Below are 17,102 nucleotides of genomic sequence, written 5' to 3' on the forward strand. Positions count from 1 at the left end.
GTCAGGTCCATGTTGTCTCAGTGATGTAGTGTTGTGTTAGTCTGATTAATGTTGTATCGGTGATGTAGTGTGTTGTTAGTCAGGTCCATGTTGTCTCAGTGATGTAGTGTTGTGTTAGTCTGGTCCATGTTGTCTCATTGATGTAATGTTGTGTAAAGGTTAGTCTGGTCCATGTTGTGTCATTGATGTAGTGTTGTGTTAGTCAGGTCCATGTTGTCTCATTGATGTAGTGTTGTGTTAGTCTGGTCCATGTTGTCTCAGTGATGTAGTGTTGTTTTAGTCAGGTCCATGTTGTCTCAGTGATGTAGTGTTGTGTTAGTCAGGTCCATGTTGTCTCAGTGATGTAGTGTTGTGTTAGTCTGGTCCATGTTGTCTCAGTGATGTAGTGTTGTGTTAGTCTGGTCCATGTTGTCTCAGTGATGTAGTGTTGTGTTAGTCAGGTCCATGTTGTCTCAGTGATGTAGTGTTGTGTTAGTCAGGTCCATGTTGTCTCAGTGATGTAGTGTTGTGTTAGTCTGGTCCATGTTGTCTCATTGATGTAATGTTGTGTAAAGGTTAGTCTGGTCCATGTTGTGTCATTGATGTATTGTTGTGTTAGTCAGGTCCATGTTGTCTCACTGATGTAGTGTTGTGTTAGTCTGGTCCATGTTGTCTCAGTGATGTAGTGTTGTGTTAGTCACGTCCATGTTGTCTCATTTATGTATTGTTGTGTTAGTCTGGTCCATGTTGTCTCATTGATGTAGTGTTGTGTTAGTCTGGTCCATGTTGTCTCATTGATGTAGTGTTGTGTTAGTCAGGTCCATGTTGTCTCAGTTATGTAGTGTTGTGTTAGTCAGGTCCATGTTGTCTCAGTGATGTAGTGTTGTGTTAGTCACGTCCATGTTGTCTCATTGATGTAGTGTTGTGTTAGTCTGGTCCATGTTGTCTCAGTGATGTAGTGTTGTGTTAGTCTGGTCCATGTTGTCTCAGTGATGTAGTGTTGTGTTAGTCTGGTCCATGTTGTCTCATTGATGTAGTGTTGTGTTAATCAGGTCCATGTTGTCTCATTGATGTAGTGTTGTGTTAGTCAGGTCCATGTTGTCTCATTGATGTAGTGTTGTGTTAGTCAGGTCCATGTTGTCTCATTGATGTAGTGTTGTGTTAGTCAGGTCCATGTTGTCTCATAGATGTAATGCTATCCTTTCATTATTGGGGTGAAACCCTACAGCCTTTAAAACATTCAACCAACAGAAACACAGCCACGACTCTAACTCTAATCCCAACCCTAACCCCGGTCTCCCGTGTGTGTTTAGGATGCTATTTAGAGTAGGGTCTACTAACCGGGTTATTTACTTGGACTGTTACCCAAGCTGATGAAATAAAGACAGACAGATAGACATACAGACAGATAGATATACAGACACATAGACAGACAGACAAACATACCTTTATGTCCGAGCAAAGCCACGGCAATGGTGAGCAGGGCACATAGTACATAGAGCAGAGCTATAGCAGCTCTCAGAGCCCAGTCATTCTTACACTTGCTGCATTCAGGGCCTTCCTGGATCCCTGGAAATATAAAACACAACACACAACCATTACAACAAACAACCATTACAACACACAACCATTACAACAGACAACACACGACCATTACAACACACAACACACAACCATTACAACACACAACCATTACAACACACAACCATTACAACACACAGCCATTACAACACACAACCATTACAACACACAACACACAACCATTACAACAAACAACCATTACAACACACAACCATTACAGCACACAACACACAACCATCACAACACACAACCATTACAACACACAACCATTACAACACACAACCATTACAACCATTACAACACAACCATTACAACACACAACCATCACAACACACAACCATTACAACACACAACCATTACACCACACAACCATTACAACACATAACCATGACAACACACAACCATCACAACACACAACCATTACAACACACAACCATTACAACACATTCAGCTATAAGGGGCAGCAGTGGTTTGAGTGGTTTGAGCGTTGGGCCAGCAACCATCACAACACACAACCATTACACCACACAACCATTACAACACACAACCATCACAACACACAACCATTACAACACACAACCATTACACCACACAACCATTACAACACACAACTATTAGAACACACAACCATTACAACACATACAGCTATAAGGGGCAGCAGTGGTTTGAGTGGTTTGAGCGTTGGGCCAGTAACCAAGAGGTTGCTGGATCAAATCCCCGAGCTGACAAGGTAAAAATCTGTCATTCTACCCCTGAACAATGCAGTTAACCTGTTAGGGCTAGGGGGCAGCATTGACACGGCTGGATAAAAAACATACCCGATTTAATCTGGTTACCACTCCTACTCAGTAACTAGAATATGCATATACTTATTACATATGGATAGAAAACACCCTAAATTTTCTAAAACTGTTTGAATGGTGTCTGTGAGTATAACAGAACTCAAATGGCAGGTCAAAACCTGAGAGATTCCTTTACAGGAAGTGGCCTGTCTGACCATTTCTGGAACTTCTTTGCCATCTCTATCATTTACTAAGGATCTCTGCTCTAACGTGACACTTCCCACGTCTTCCATAGGCTCTCATAGCCCGGGAAAAAAGAGAATGTCGTCATTCCAGCCCCAGGCTGAAACACATTATCGCCTTTCTCAAGTGGCCCATCAAGAGACACTAGCTTATGCGCGTGACCCCGACCGCCCCCGCCTTTGGGATTTTTTCCTCTGTTTGCCGAAAAGGAGATTCCCTGTCGGAATTTTATCGCTTTTCTACGAGAAAAATGACGTAAAAATTGATTTTAAACAGCGGTTGACATGCTTCGACGTACGGCAATGGAATACTTTGAATTTTATTGTCAGGAATTGCGCCAAGCGCGCGACACTTCTTTACTATTTCGGATAGTGTCTGGAACGCACGAACAAAACGCCGCTATTCGGATATAACGATGGATTATTTTGGACCAAACCAACATTTGTTATTGAAGTAGACGTCCTGGGTGTGCATTCTGACGAAGACAACAAAAGGTAATGACATTTTTATAATAGTAAATATGATTATGGTGAGTGCTAAACTTGCCGGGTGTCTAAATAGCGAGCCCGTGATGCCTGGGCTATGTACTTAGAATATTGCAAAATGTGCTTTCACCAAAAAGCTATTTTAAAATCGGACATATCGAGTGCATAGAGGAGGTCTGTATCTATAATTCTTAAAATAATTGTTATGCTTTTTGTGAACGTTTATCGTGAGTAATTTAGTAAAATGTTAGCGAATTCCCCGTAAGTTTGCGGGGGGTATGCTAGTTCTGAACGTCACATGCTAATGTAAAAAGCTGGTTTTTGATATAAATATGAACTTGATTGAACAAAACATGCATGTATTGTATAACATAATGTCCTAGGGTTGTCATCTGATGAAGATCATCAAAGGTGAGTGCTGCATTTAGCTGTCTTCTGGGTTTTGGTGACATTATATGCTGGCTTGAAAAATGGGTGTCTGATTATTTCTGGCTTGGTACTCTGCTGACATAATCTAATGTTTTGCTTTCGTTGTAAAGCCTTTTTGAAATCGGACAGTGTGGTTAGATTAACGAGAGTCTTATCTTTAAATGGCTGTAAAATAGTCATATGTTTGAGAAATTGAAGTAATAGGATTTTGAAGATTTTGAAAATCGCGCCACAGGCTGGCAGTGGATGTTACGTAGGTGGGACGAATTCGTCCCGCCGGTCCCATAGAGGTTAACCCACTGTTCCCCGGTAGGCCGTCATTGTAAATAAGAGTTTGTTCTTAACTGACTTGCCTAGTTAAATAAATAAATAAAAATATATTCCAACAAACAGCCATTACAACACATAACCTTTATAAGACACAACCATTACAACACACAACCATTTTAATACACAACCCAAATTATTTTCCAGACCATTAGTTTTGAACAGAACCATAATATTTTTTTAGTTTGGTTCCACTTTTCCGACCAGCAAAATAAAGTTCCGAACTGGTTCAAATAAATAAAAAAAGGATTGGATTATATTGTTCCTTTCTGTTCCTTTTTAAACCTCTGAAATATATATTTTTCTACATTAAGTTCATTAAATTACTTCACCAATCAGTGCAGATAGAGCAGCTTGCTATGGAGCGATTAAGTGATTACATCTGTATAGGAAGGTTGTTAAGAGCAAATTTAATTTTGCCGTAACATCATGGTTTAATCATAATGGTAGACAATCCCTTAGTAAACTTTTGGACAAAATTGTGTTTTACCAGATACAATGCTATTTCACAATAAACAAATGAACAAGAGATTTTCAGCCCACTTATAGGGAGGGCATTCAACATGTACGGCTCTTATACACATGACTGACGATTGGATGAGAGAAATTGACAATAAAAAGCTTGTGGAAGCTGTTTTGTTAGACTTCAGTTCAGCTTTTGACATTATCAATCATAATCTGCTGCTGGAAAAAGTTATGAGTTATGGTTTTACACCCCCTGCTATATTGTGGATCAAGGTTTACCTGTCTAACAGAACACAGAGGGTGTTCTTTAATGGAAGCCTCTCCAACATAATCAGGCATTCCCCAGGGTAGCTGTCAAGGCACCTTACTTTTTGAAATCTTTACTAACGACATGCCCCTGGCTTTGAGTAAAGCCTGTGTGTCTATGTATACAGAGGACTCAACACTATACACATCAGCTACTAAAGCAAGTGAAAGCACTGCAACACTTAACCTCTATGGGACCGGCGGGACGAATTCGTCCCACCTACGTAACATCCACTGCCAGCCTGTGGCGCGATTTTCAAAATCTTCAAAATCCTATTACTTCAATTTCTCAAACATATGACTATTTTACAGCCATTTAAAGATAAGACTCTCGTTAATCTAACCACACTGTCCGATTTCAAAAAGGCTTTACAACGAAAGCAAAACATTAGATTATGTCAGCAGAGTACCAAGCCAGAAATAATCAGACACCCATTTTTCAAGCCAGCATATAATGTCACCAAAACCCAGAAGACAGCTAAATGCAGCACTCACCTTTGATGATCTTCATCAGATGACAACCCTAGGACATTATGTTATACAATACATGCATGTTTTGTTCAATCAAGTTCATATTTATATCAAAAACCAGCTTTTTACATTAGCATGTGACGTTCAGAACTAGCATACCCCCCGCAAACTTACGGGGAATTCGCTAACATTTTACTAAATTACTCACGATAAACGTTCACAAAAAGCATAACAATTATTTTAAGAATTATAGATACAGACCTCCTCTATGCACTCGATATGTCCGATTTTAAAATAGCTTTTTGGTGAAAGCACATTTTGCAATATTCTAAGTACATAGCCCAGGCATCACGGGCTCGCTATTTAGACACCCGGCAAGTTTAGCACTCACCATAATCATATTTACTATTATAAAAATGTCATTACCTTTTGTTGTCTTCGTCAGAATGCACACCCAGGACGTCTACTTCAATAACAAATGTTGGTTTGGTCCAAAATAATCCATCGTTATATCCGAATAGCGGCGTTTTGTTCGTGCGTTCCAGACACTATCCGAAATAGTAAAGAAGTGTCGCGCGCTTGGCGCAATTCCTGACAATAAAATTCAAAGTATTCCATTGCCGTACGTCGAAGCATGTCAACCGCTGTTTAAAATCAATTTTTACGTCATTTTTCTCGTAGAAAAGCGATAAAATTCCGACAGGGAATCTCCTTTTCGGCAAACAGAGGAAAAAATCCCAAAGGCGGGGGCGGTCGGGGTCACGCGCATAAACTAGTGTCTCTTGATGGGCCACTTGAGAAAGGCGATAATGTGTTTCAGCCTGGGGCTGGAATGACGACATTCTCTTTTTTCCCGGGCTATGAGAGCCTATGGACGACGTGGGAAGTGTCACGTTAGAGCAGAGATCCTTAGTAAATGATAGAGATGGCAAAGAAGTTCCAGAAATGGTCAGACAGGCCACTTCCTGTAAAGGAATCTCTCAGGTTTTGACCTGCCATTTGAGTTCTGTTATACTCACAGACACCATTCAAACAGTTTTAGAAAATTTAGGGTGTTTTCTATCCATATGTAATAAGTATATGCATATTCTAGTTACTGAGTAGGAGTGGTAACCAGATTAAATCGGGTATGTTTTTTATCCAGCCGTGTCAATGCTGCCCCCTAGCCCTAACAGGTTAACAAAGAGCTGAGGTTAGTTTCAGAATGGGTAGTAAGAAATAAGTTAGTCTTGAATATTTAAAACATTTAAAGCATTTTATTTGGGACAAATCATTAAGTAAACCCTAAACCGCAACTAAATCTTGTAATGAATAATGTGTAAATTGAGCAAGTTGAGGTGACTAAACTGCTTGGAGTAACCCTGGGTTGTAAAACTGTCATGGTCAAAACATATTGACGCAACAGTAGCTAAGATTGGGAGAAGTCTGTCCATAATAAAGCACTGCTCTACCTTCTTAACAGCACTATCAACAAGGCAGGTCCTACAGGCCCTAGTTTCTGCCTTCTTAACAACACTATCAACAAGGCAGGTCCTACTGGCCCTAGTTTTGTCGCACCTTGACTACTGTTCAGTCGTGTGGTCAGGTGTCACAAAAAAGGACTTAGGAAAATTGCAATTGCCTCAGAACAGGGCAGCACGGCTGGCCTTGGATGTACACAGAGAGCTAATATTAAAAATATGGATGCCAATCTCTCCTGGCTCAAAGGGAAGGGGAGATTGACTTCGTCACCACTTGTAACAATTGTGTAACAATGGTGCCAGAGAAGAAGGCTGACGTTTATGTGTCCCAACCTATTGTGTTTTTTTGTTTGTTTATTTGCATTGTTTATAACTTATTTTGTACATAATGTTGCCGCTACCGTCTCTTATGACCGAAAAGAGCTTCTGGACATCAGGACTGCGATTACTCACCAAGAACTGGCAGAATCCTTTTTCTCCTTTAACAAGTCTGACGAGCGAATGATATACTGCTTTCTCGGGAACAGGACCAGATCTCTGTGATTTGCGTGAAGAGGAGGCAGAGAAAAAGGGGCCAGAGGGCGGGCTGCCTTCTGAAAATTCATAGGCGATCGAAAAACCTCCACTTCTTTCCATTCTGCTAGCAAACGTACAAACTGGAGAATAAAATAGATGACCTACATGGAAGATTAAACTACCAACGGATGAACGGATGAATGACGGCACTATCAACATACAGCTGGCTGGTTATACGCTGGACCGGCAGGATAGAACAGTGGCGTCTGGTAAGACAAGTGGCGGCGGACTATGTATTTTTGTAAGTAACAGCTGGTGCACGATATCTAAGAAAGTCTCGAGCTATTGCCCGCTTGAGGTAGATTATTTTACGATAAGCTGTAGACCACACTATCTACCTCATCTGTATTTTTGGTAGCTGTTTACATACCACCACAGACGGAGGCTGGCACTAAGACAGCATTGAATGAGCTGTTTTCCACCATAAGAAAACAAGAAAACGTTACCAAAATTCTATCAGCATGTTAAATGTGCAACCAGAGAGAATAAAACTCTGGACCACCTTTAGTCCACACACAGAGACACATACAAAGCTCTCCCTCGCCCTACATTTGGCAAATCTGACCATAATTATATTCTCCAGATTCCTGCTTACAAGCAAAAATTAAAGCATTGAGCACCAGTGACTAGATCAATAAAAAAGTGGTCAGATGAATCAGATGCTAAGCTACAGGACTGTTTTGCTAGCACACACTTGAATATGTTCCTGGATTCCTCCGATTGCATTGAGGAGTACACCACATCAGTCATTGGCTTCATCAATAAGTGCATCAATGACGTCATCCCCACATTGACCGTACGTACATACCCCAACCAGAAGCCATGGATTACAGGCAATAGTTGCACTGAGCTAAAGGTTAGAGCTGCCGCTTTCAAGGAGCGGGACTCTAACCCGGAGGCTTATAAAAAATCCCGCTATGCCCTCCTACGAACCATCAAACAGGCAAAGCGTCAATACAGGACTAAGATCAAATCATACTAAACCGGCTCTGACGCTCACCGGATGTGGCAAGGCTTGCAAACCATTACAGACTACAAAGAGCCGAGAGCTGCCCAGTGACACGAGCCTACCAGACGAGCTAAACTACTTCTACGCTCACTTCGAGGCAAATAACACTGAGGAATGAATGAGAGCACCAGCTGTTCCGGAAGACTGTGTGATCACACTCTCCACAGTCGATGTGAGTAAGACCTTTAAACAGGTCAACATTCACAAGGCCGCAAGGCCAGACGGATTACCAAGATGTGTACTGCGAGCATGCACTGACCAACTGGCAAGTGTCTTCACTGACATTTTCAACCTCTCCCTGTCCGAGTCTGTAATACCAACATGTTTTAAGCAGACCACCATAGTGCCTGTACCCAAGAATACTAAGGTAACCTGCCTAAATGACTACCGACCAGTAGCACTCACGTCTGTAGAATGGAACCCAGACTATTTGCTTTACTACCCCCCCTACGCCTTCTCCCCCTCTTTTACACTGTTGCTACTCTCTGTTGTTACCATCTATGCATAGTCACTTTAATAACTCTACCTACATGTACATATTACCTCGACTAACCGGTGCCCCCGCACATTGACTCTGTACCAGTACCCCCCTGTATATAGTCTCACTATTGTTATTTTACTGCTGCTCTTTAATTACTTGTTACTTTTATTTCTTATTCTTATCCGTATATTTTAAACTGCATTGTTGGTTAGGGGCTCGTAAATAAGCATTTCACTATAAGGTCCTGTTGTATTCGACGCATGTGACTGATAACATTTGATTTGTATTTATGAGAGGTATTGACATGTTGAATGTTTGTCTGAACTACTGGCACACAGCTTGGACATCCAAGCATACCCCACAAGACATGCCACAAAAACACCTTATGAAACAGTGAAGCAACACAAACACATGCACAGACACATGCATACACACACACACGATAACACACACACTATACACACACATACACATGGATTTAGTACTGTAGATATGTGGTAGTGGTGGAGTAGGGGCCTGAAGGCACAGAGTGTGTTGTGAAATCTGTAAATGTATTGTAATGTTTTTTAAAATGTGTAAACTGCCTTAATTTTGCTGGACTCCAGGAAGAGTAGCTGCTGCTTTGGCATCAGCTAATGGGGATCCATAATAAATACATATGTAAATACTATGGACAATGTAGGGCACGACGTGTGACTTCAATTTTGCTGGTGGGGGAAGCTTGGCTTGAAGCTCTGGGCATCTTGTTGTTATGATGTGTTATCTAAATTAGGCCCAAAGAATTATACCTACGGAGGAGCGGCTTCTATGTAGGAACTTTGAATGCCTTTGAACTTCCCAGTTGGCTTAATGTTGGACCGGAGCCAACATTAGCTAGCTAACTAGCAATGCTGGTGTGTGCAGCGCAGCACTAGAACTAAAAACACGTCTTACCTTTTTTGAAGTTAATAAATCCAATGTCAAATGTGATAACTATAGTATCCTTAACTAGCATTGAAAAAGTTAATCTATTCTTCTCTAATTAAACATCTCTCATCCTAATTTCTAAATCATGCTTGTAACGTTGTCAGTAGGCTATGCTTCAGAGGTAGCCTACACACACACACAGTGACAAAGATGTCCAGCTGGCATGCAGATGTTGGAATACGTTTCTGAGAAATCCCTCACTCTGACAAGATAGAGGCGCTTTGTTGCTGTTTTTTGTGGGACTGAAAAAAAATGCTATTAACCGGCTCCCATAATTTTTTATTAATGGTTCTGTTCTGGAACTGTAATGAAGATGCAGGGAGTCAGGAAGCAGTTGCAGATGGGGAGTTTAATAATAACGAACATGGAGAGTTAAAAAACAAGAGAAGCGTCTGGACATGAAAACAGAAGCAATAATGTCGTATTTGAGGCTGACCGTGGCCCCCAGCTTTTCCATAAAGGCTTTCCAGATCTACGACGTGAATTGGGGGGCATGGTCGGAAACGATGTCCTCAGGAAGGCCATAGTCCTCCAGACGGCCGAAGTCCTCCAGACAGCCGTAGCCCACTCCAATGCCCGTCCGGTCAGCAGGGAAAAGACCGTGGCAACCTTGGACCTCTCGGTGGTTGGGGCGCCCGTCTGATAGAATAAATAGAGGGAGCACTGGAGTAGGAAGTCACGGCATTTCAATGGAGTGCGGTCATACTTTTCCGGAAGGGACAGTCGGGCATCGCTGACCTGGACGGCTGGGTAGGCTGGGGGACGGGCATACCGTGACGACCCATGGTAGGAGGCCCTCCGTCAGAGGTATGGAGAACCTCGCTGGTGGTGTCGAGGCGTTGGAGAACGTGGAGGACCTCTTTTGTGGTCGTACCCAGTAGAGCCAGCTGGTCGTGGTGTTGGTGGAGTAGATGACCCTGTTCCTCGACAGTCTGGAAGATGGTGTAATCATCTGCTGCTTCAATAATTCAACAAGCAGTTTTCTGTATTGTATTGGTATTTGTATTTATTATGGATCCCCATTAGCTGCTACTCTTCCTGGGTTCAGACAAAATTAAGGCAGTTAACACTACAATACATTCATAACAGATTTCACAACACACTAAGTGTGTGCCCTTGGGCCCCTACTCCACCACCACATATCTACCCAAAATCTGTGTGTACATGTGTGTATAGTGCATATGTTATTGTGTGTGTGTATGCATGTGTCTGTGCCTATGTTTGTGTTGCTTCACAGTCCTTGCTGTGCTATAAGTATTTGTATCTGTTATTTAAATCTGATTCTACTGCTTCATCAGTTACCTGATGTGGAATAGTTCCATGTAGTAATGGCTCTATGTAGTGCTGTGGGCCTTCCATAGTCTGTTCTGGACTTGGGACTATGAAGAGACCTCTGGTGGCATGTCTTGTGGGGTACATATGGGTGTCTGAGCTGTGTGCTAGTTAATTAAACAGACAGCTCAGTGCTTTCAACATGTCAATACCTCTCACAAATACAAGTAGTGATGACGTCAATCACTCCTCCACTCCTCAACTTTGAGTCAGGAGAGATTGACATGCATAATATTAGGAAAATTACAATTGGCTCAGAACAGGGCAGCACGGCACATGACCAGTAGTCCAAGTGTGGAAACAGCAGGGCAGGACTGAGACAGGTAATGGCACACTGAACGTAGTTATGTAGAGCATCTCAAGATAAAAACATAATATTCAATATCGGCAAGTTAGACTAAATATTAGCACTACACAATCTGGTGGGTAATAACCTTCAGTCTGGATAATAACACAAAACAAATCTTAAAACTAGAGAAATGTATCAATAAATATTATGAAAACAAGCAACACCCAAACATGACGGAGAGTAAGACCGGGGAACCGATTTCAAAATGAAAAAGTGACTCTTCTACAGACAGACAATTTAATATTTTCACCACCGGGAATGGTAAAGGTCAAAACCGATCTGTTAAAATAAATAAATGACAAACTGGCTATACTTGAATTAGTCAGTAAGGATATAAAAGAGTTGAAGGTAAGCCTCGAGATGAAAAATCTGCGACATTGAAGAAGGAAACAAACAAGCTTAAAGGGACAGTCAATAAGATTGAGCAGAAATTGTCACGATCGTCGTAGTAAGTGGACCAAGGCGCAGCGGGTCGAGTGCTCATCTTAACTTTATTAGTGAACACTTAAAAATAAACAAAACAAGGAACTAACAGTCTTGCAGGCTAAATACAGCAGTGCTAAGAACAACCTCCCACAATCCCCATAATAAACATACTCCTAAATATAGGACCTTCAATCAGAGGCAACGATAACCAGCTGCCTCCAATTGAAGGCCCCAATCCCAATTACCTAAACATAGATCTAAATACCCTAGAACAGACATAGAACTATACAACATAGAACTAAACCAAAAATCCCGGAATACATAAATCAAATACCCCTCTACATAAACACACACTCAAAACCATATAAAACAAATACCCCCTGCCACGTCCTGACCAAACTATAATAACAAATAACCCCTTTACTGGTCAGGACGCGACAGAAGTGAATGAACTTAAAAAGGAGAACACCGTTCTGAGAGAAGCCTTAGTTGACATACAGGCTAGATCCATGAGAGAGAATCTGGTACTTACAGGTATCCAAGAGAAAGAAGGAGAAGTTCCTGAATCTGTAGTTAGAGAGTTCCTCCTTACAGCGCTTCAAATTTCACGCCAAGCTATCGACAAAATCCAACTCGAACATGTACACCGCTTCGGAACAGAGAGGGCAGAGTTATGAACGCCCAATCATTGCCCAATTTGCTTCCTTTAAAGATCAAATAATTGTTCAAAGCCTGGGTAAAAGACTTGCTGGGACCAAAATTGGCATGAATGACCAGTCCCCGAAGGAATTTGCAGAACGGCGTAAAGTTCTGTATCCAATTTTCAAGGAAAATAGATTAAAAGGGAAACGAGTAGCTCTTGTCGTCGATAAACTATATATTGATAACCAGTTGTTCAGAGACACAAAGACTACTCCATGGTTATTTTAAAATTACAAAGTTGTTATAGACGAGGTGTCACGACTTCTGCCGAAGTCGATGCCCCTCGTTGTTCGGGTGATGCTCGGCGGTCGACGTCACCGGTCTTCAAGCCATCACTGATCCATTTTTCATTTTCCATTGGTTTTGTCTAATTTTACTACACACCTGATTTCAATCCCATTCATTACATGTTGTGTATTTAACACTCTGTTTTCCCTCATGTCCTTGTCCGAGATTGTTTTATTTGTTATCGGTTTCGTGTATTTTGTATTGGTGAGCGACGGGTATTTTCTTTACCCATGTTATTTTTATGTACGTTGGTTTTGGAGTTCGTGTTCGTTTATTCTTTATTAAATAACTCCAGTTTTACCAAGTTGGTTTCTCCTGCGCCTGACTTCCTTGCCACCTACACACACGTCGATGACACAAGGAAAATAATGAAACACAATTCAAGCCCGGTTATGAATTGTATTAATATAATAGAAAATATAGCTTTTCTATCTATCTTCAAATATAACTAATTGGAACACAAAAGCACTAATTCAACATGGTGAAGATAAAAACTCAGTAAACAGAAGGCACAGTATGTGTGGATGGTGTGTGTGTTTTTTTTTTTTTGGGGGGGGGGGGGAAAGTGTGGTGTTGAGTGAGAAAGGAAATGCATATCCCAGAACCAATGTATTGCTGTGAGCCGGGGTGTGAGAGAGCTTTCAATGTTGTTCAGATGATGGATATACTATTTATAATGAATTATACATATAATACATTATTTATTTATTGTCCTATCATGGTGGAATAGCATTTTAAAATAAATTATATATCTAATATATTTATTTATGATCCTATATTAATGGTACGGTACACAACCCTTTACCCTAGACACCCACCTGAATGACCCAGATACTAAGGAGAAGTCCCTAACTGTGTGGCTCAGTTGGTAGAGCATGGTGTTTGCAACGCCAGGGTTGTGGGTTTGATTCCCACGGGGGACCAGTACGGAGAAAAATTTTTTTATGGAATGTATGCACTCACTACTGTAAGTCGCTCTGGATAAGAGCGTCTGCTAAAATGTAAAAAAATGTTTTGTTGGCCTGCTGTAAGGGGTCTGTATGCAGCCAAAATGCGGTCAGAGACCTAGAGCAGCACTGCCCCCTCAAGATTCTGAGCCTGCTTGGCAGGGTTGGTCCTGCAAAGCCAAAGCCCCCTAAAGGGAGAGCATACTATACAAGGACATTCTCAAAGCTGCTAATGAGAACCTTGACGACCTTGTATCTAGCCGGTGGGGATTCCGGTGGGGTGCCCCCACCCAGGCAGTGGCAGTGCTGGCAACACTAGCTGCAGTAACCCATGGGGTCACACTCGGACATTCAGAGAGGGGGTATATTATTGTGGCCCTGGTGGCACAAAATCAAAAGTCTGACTGCATGGAGATGCTTGGGAATATGGTCAATACGGGGGACCGTGTTATGGGTGTTTCAGGGAAAAGGTGTACATTTGACCTCCATCATCTAGAACGTGGCAATGGTTAATAAAATCTCTCAATTTCTGCCTATTTTTTTTGCAGTCTTGCAGGCCTTCTCATACAGCTGCAGCTGTATATGCATTCGTAAATCAAGACCTTTCTTGAGTTGGGCTCTGGGATGGTGCAACTGTTGAGAATGTGAGCCTGTGGTTGTGTGGGGGGAAAGGGTTGAGTGTGTATGAGTATGTGGGTGTGTGTGCGTATCCCACAACTGCTGCGAAGGAGTAATAGATATTAGGGACAATAGAGGATGATTCACAACAATTGTTTGCTAATATAATAATTGCTTGCAATAATGTAATTTTGGTAGTGGCGAGACTGGTGAGAGGTAAAATCCTTTGCATAAATTGCCTATATTACTACAAATATTAATAGCTAATTATGGAAAATAAGAGAGGATTTAAAATATCACTATATATATATATATTTTTTTTTTATTTTATTTTTTTATGGCTATACAGTGGGGAGAACAAGTATTTGATACACTGCCGATTTTGCAGGTTTTCCTACTTACAAAGCATGTAGAGGTCTGTAATTTTTTATCATAGGTACACTTCAACTGTGAGAGACGGAATCCATAAAATCACATTGTATGATTTTTAAGTAATTAATTTGCATTTTATTGCATGACATAAGTATTTGATCACCTACCAACCAGTAAGAATTCCAGCTCTCACATACCTGTTCGTTTTTCTTTAAGAAGCCCTCCTGTTCTCCACTCATTACCTGTATTAACTGCACCTGTTTGAACTCGTTACCTATATAAAAGACACCTGTCCACACACTCAATCAAACAGACTCCAACCTCTCCACAATGGCCAAGACCAGAGAGCTGTATAAGGACACCAGGGATAAAATTGTAGACCTGCATAAGGCTGGGATGGGCTACAGGACAATAGGCAAGCAGCTTGGTGAGAAGGCAACAATTATTAGAAAATGGAAGAAGTTCAAGATGGCGGTCAATCACCCTCGGTCTGGGGCTCCATGCAAGATCTCACCTCGTGGGGCATCAATGATCATGAGGAAGGTGAGGGATCAGCCCAGAACTACACGGCAGGACCTGGTCAGTGATCTGAAGAGAGCTGGGACCACAGTCTCAAAGAAAACTATTAGTAGCACACTACGCCGTCATGGATTAAAATCCTGCAGCGCACGCAACGTCCCCCTGCTCAAGCCAGCGCATGTCCAGGCCCGTCTGAAGTTTGCCAATGACCATCTAGATGATCCAGAGGAGGAATGGGAGAAGGTCATGTGGTCTGATGAGACAAAAATAGAGCTTTTTGGTCTAAACTCCACTCGCCGTGTTTGGAGGAAGAAGAAGGATGAGTACAACCCCAAGAACACCATCCCAACCGTGAAGCATGGAGGTGGAGACATCATTCTTTGGGTATGCTTTTCTGCAAAGGGGACAGGACGACTGCACCGTATTGAGGGGAGGATGGATGGGGCCATGTATCGCGAGATCTTGGCCAACAACCTCCTTCCCTCGGTAAGAGCATTGAAGATGGGTCGTGGCTGGGTCTTCCAGCTTGACAAGGACCCAAAACACACAGCCAGGGCAACTAAGGAGTGGCTCCGTAAGAAGCATCTCAAGGTCCTGGAGTGGCCTAGCAAGTCTCCAGACCTGAACCCAATAGAAAATCTTTGGAGGGAGCTGAAAGTCCGTATTGCCCAGCGACAGCCCCGAAACCTGAAGGATCTGGAGAAGGTCTGTATGGAGGAGTGGGCCAAAATCCCTGCTGCAGTGTGTGCAAACCTGGTCAAGAACTACAGGAAACGTATGATCTCTGTAATTGCAAACAAAGGTTTCTGTACCAAATATGCTTTTCTTATGCTTTTCTGATGTATCTAATACTTATGTCATGCAATAAAATACTAATTATTTACTTAAAAATCATTCAATGTGATTTTCTGGATTTTTGTTTTAGATTCCGTCTCTCAGTTGAAGTGTACCTATGATAAAAAATTACAGACCTCTACATGCTTTGTAAGTAGGAGAACCTGCAAAATCGGCAGTGTATCAAATACTTGTTCTCCCCACTGTATATAATCCAAATCGAGGTGAGGGCGATGGAAATGCATTTGGCTTGATCTACTTCTGTTCTGTAAATGGCACTGTGTGCTCTTTTCCAAGGATGGATCCGTCTTTTCAGGGTTATGGGATATGGGTCGTCGGGGGTGGTCTGCCAGGCATTGGGATGACAACCCAACTCGGGATGAGGAGGGCTTTTAGCGGGTGGAATAGTGGGGACCAATTGGAGATTTACTTAGTAGCAATGCAAATATCATGGTACAGCTATATAGACACTCAATCATCATGTTACTTTTTAATGGAACGTTTACAAACATATATTTTGATAAATAGAATTGAAAGTTGTGTCTCATTATGGTAAGTGGTGAAATAAGTACAGCCAGTTATAATTGTAATGGCTTGGCAGATAATAAGAAAAGACGATCAATATTTACGTGGCTAAAAGAGGAATATAATATCTATTGTTTACAGGAAACTCATTCAACAATTTTAGATGAAGTTTTGTGGAAAAAGGACGGGGGGAGGGGTGAAATATATTTCTTCCATGGGAAAAGAAATTCAAAAGTGGTGATGGTTTTAACAGTAATTTTGATCCAAATGTGCAGATTGTCCAAACAGATCATCAAGGAAAATTGATTATTTTAAATACGTTATTGGACAATAAACAGAGATGGCTTATTAACCTATACGGTCCAAATAATAATGATCTAAGCTTCTTTGAAAATATAAATAAGAATTGATCAACTCTACAAACAACACTATCAACCTCAGGCACTTAAGGAAATCATGAATGTCATGGATATATTGGAATTAGTGGATATGTGGAGACTTAAATACCCTGACCTAGTGAGATATACATGGCGGAGGCTTAATCAAGCTAGTCGTCTTGACTACTGTCACGACTTCCGCCGAAGTCGGCTCCTCTCCTTGTTCGTGCGGCGTTCGGCGATCGACGTCAAT

General features: G+C 41.6%; 1 protein-coding gene across 2 annotated transcripts in view; it reads right to left on the minus strand.

Moving 5' to 3' along the window:
• The window catches only part of colec12 (collectin sub-family member 12), a 130,439-nt gene that overhangs the window by 62,302 nt on the left and 51,035 nt on the right, over positions 1-17,102 (minus strand). For both annotated transcript variants that reach the window (XM_045694577.2, XM_045694579.2), the window contains exon 3: positions 1,426-1,548. In XM_045694577.2, the coding sequence (XP_045550533.2) occupies positions 1,426-1,548 (123 nt within the window). The remainder of the gene's footprint in view (positions 1-1,425; positions 1,549-17,102) is intronic.

Source organism: Salmo salar, chromosome 14 (genome assembly GCF_965601325.2).
Source record: "Salmo salar chromosome 14, fSalSal1, whole genome shotgun sequence".
NCBI classification, from domain to species: Eukaryota; Metazoa; Chordata; class Actinopteri; order Salmoniformes; family Salmonidae; genus Salmo; species Salmo salar.